The sequence below is a fragment of the Tarenaya hassleriana genome, unplaced genomic scaffold (genome assembly GCF_000463585.1).
Source record: "Tarenaya hassleriana unplaced genomic scaffold, ASM46358v1 Cleome78, whole genome shotgun sequence".
NCBI lineage: Eukaryota > Viridiplantae > Streptophyta > Magnoliopsida > Brassicales > Cleomaceae > Tarenaya > Tarenaya hassleriana.
The window spans coordinates 494,715-496,937 of NW_010970300.1; the positions used below are offsets into that span (position 1 = coordinate 494,715).

The 2,223-nt window shown below is 43.2% G+C and overlaps 1 protein-coding gene across 1 annotated transcript; it reads right to left on the minus strand.

The window, feature by feature from the left end:
* Positions 1–911: 911 nt before the first annotated feature.
* Positions 912–1,741, minus strand: LOC104801924 (protein RADIALIS-like 6). Its single transcript, XM_010525309.2, has 2 exons — positions 1,480–1,741; positions 912–1,057 (listed from the first exon to the last, which is right to left on the minus strand). Exons 1-2 carry the CDS (start codon positions 1,731–1,733, stop codon positions 1,045–1,047), a joined length of 267 nt encoding a protein of 88 aa, XP_010523611.1. The 5' UTR covers positions 1,734–1,741; the 3' UTR covers positions 912–1,044.
* Between the last annotated feature and the right edge of the window lie 482 nt (positions 1,742–2,223).

Here is a 2,223-nt window from a genome sequence, read left to right on the forward strand (position 1 = left end):
GGATAAGGCAACGAGGCCACGAGGAGTCATCGACGGGAGCTTCATCAAGTCAAAGGCAGCGACATGCGACTAACTCCGACATCAGGTAAGTGAGGTAAGTCAGGTAAGTTTGCTTTAAATTCCGACGAAAGTCGAGGGAACGACGAAAGTCGATCGGTGCTGGAAACGGCGAACCACTAGTGTTTATTGTTTTTATTTCCGGTTCTCTTTCTCCATCAAGGTGGAGATTGTTGGGCCTTAAGGCCCGTTGGCGGAAGAAAGTGAACTTTCCCTTTGGGAATGAGGTTTCGGGTTTTAACCCGAAACGCAGCGTTTCTCGATAAGGGTAATTGAAACCCTAAATGAGTTCGTAACTTCGACGCTGAGAACGGCGCGGTACTCGAGGTGGAGAGAAGAAAGGCGATCGCAGAGGCGATCGTGAGGAAGAGAGGAAGGTCGCGACGGAGGAAGAGTTTCCCGGTGATGGAGAAGCTTGGACCGGTGGCAGTCACCAAAGGTGAGTTGCGGAGTAGGTCGGTAAGTGTCTCATATCCTGTCTCTTGGTGTTTCTCGGTGAGCCTCCGACCTTGTGTGGAGAGCCACCGCGTGTTTTCCCTTCTCCGTTGTTTCCGCTCTGTTCTAATGGATTCGCCGGCACGTCCGACCGAGATGTAGGCCCGAGCTCCGCTCGGTAACCGAACTCGTTAAAACTCCGACTGTCTTCTTCCTCACACGTACGAGCGTCGGAGAGAACCGTGAGGGTCGATACACACTTCACAGATTAATCTTAGTTATCGTTAAAGGAAAATACACATAAAATGCCTCTTTCTTTTTTTCCCCCACGAAAATAGCCCTTTGTTTATTCCTTGAATTTTCATTATGACACATTATACATAGGTCGTCGCATACTTACATTAAAAAGATAATTAGGCTAACTTTATATAATATATTATGGTCTCCATATTATAACAAGGCTTGCTTGGGTGGCAAGAAAACTACGAGACGGAGAGATAAGTCTCAAGATTCGCTCAAGTTATTGGTCTCCGGTAAAACCAGCAGGGAGTCTCACCTCATGAACCTGCACCGTAATAGAAACTATAAGACCAGATGAATATCGAATCCTAGACCTAATATTTAGAGTGTTGGGGAACTTGGGGTTTGTATTAGGGCAGGGCAAAATGCCCGAAAATTGGGTATCCGATTGATTCTTGAATTGAGATCGGGTTTAAATTTTAGAAAAACTCAAAATTTGGTTTTGGGTTCGGGTATTAAAGTTCGGGTCGGGTATTACCTGTGGGTATTCGAAAATAATAAATTTATATTTTTATCCTATTTTTTTTACATCATTTACTCTACTCTCCCTCCTCTACTCACGGCGCCATTCTTCTGTCCACACTTCCCTGTCTCTCTCTCTCGTGGTGATTTTCGGGTTGGATTTGGGTTTGGAAAACAAAAAAATCTCAGATACCCGACTCATGCTCACTCCTAGTCTGTATATACCTTTTATGATAACATGGCTTGTAATCGGGTATGGGGATTTTGCCCGACTCGATGTGAATGATATCCCACACAAGGATATCATAGTGTGCCTTCACTTCTTCGGCGGTTTTGCCACCAACAGCTCTCGCCACCTTCTGCCACCGGTCAGGCGTCTCTTCTTCGAACACTGCAAGCGCTTTCTCGAACATCTTGTTCTGCTTTGCTGTCCAGATCGAGCTCGAGCTACGGGAAGTAGTTAGGGAGGTTGAGGCCATCAAAACCAAAAGCTACAAAAATTATATGAGGAGTTGGATTGAAGAGTGCCAAAACTTTGCTCTTATTTAAAACCCTATGAAAAAGGCAACTAAAGATTCCACGCATAGACGTTACATGATGTCATCGTAGAGATTGCATTGATGAAGAATCTTTCCTCCTTTACCCATTGGATTTCAAAGATCTTATGAAACAAAGATTCTCCATGGCATATCCTGTCTCCTCTTTAGTTAGACAAGAAGAATTTCGTAGTTTCTAGATTGAGCAAGGGTGTTTTTTTGGTTAAGGCGTAAATATATTAATAAGAACAACACATATAGAGTAGTTCAGACATTGCAAGTCAACTATTATGTGTTTGGTTTTTCCACATCTTTTAAAGCTTGCGCTTTTTTTTGTTCATTTTGCTACTAGCCTTCCATTGTAAATCTATATCCACTAAACAGTGGAAGGCACATAATACAACCTTTAACAAAAAAAAAATAAGACTTTAAC

Bases quoted from the DNA above. Each gene is read 5' to 3' on its own strand.
- LOC104801924 (XM_010525309.2), bottom strand. From the start codon at position 1,733: ATGGCCTCAACCTCCCTAACTACTTCCCGTAGCTCGAGCTCGATCTGG.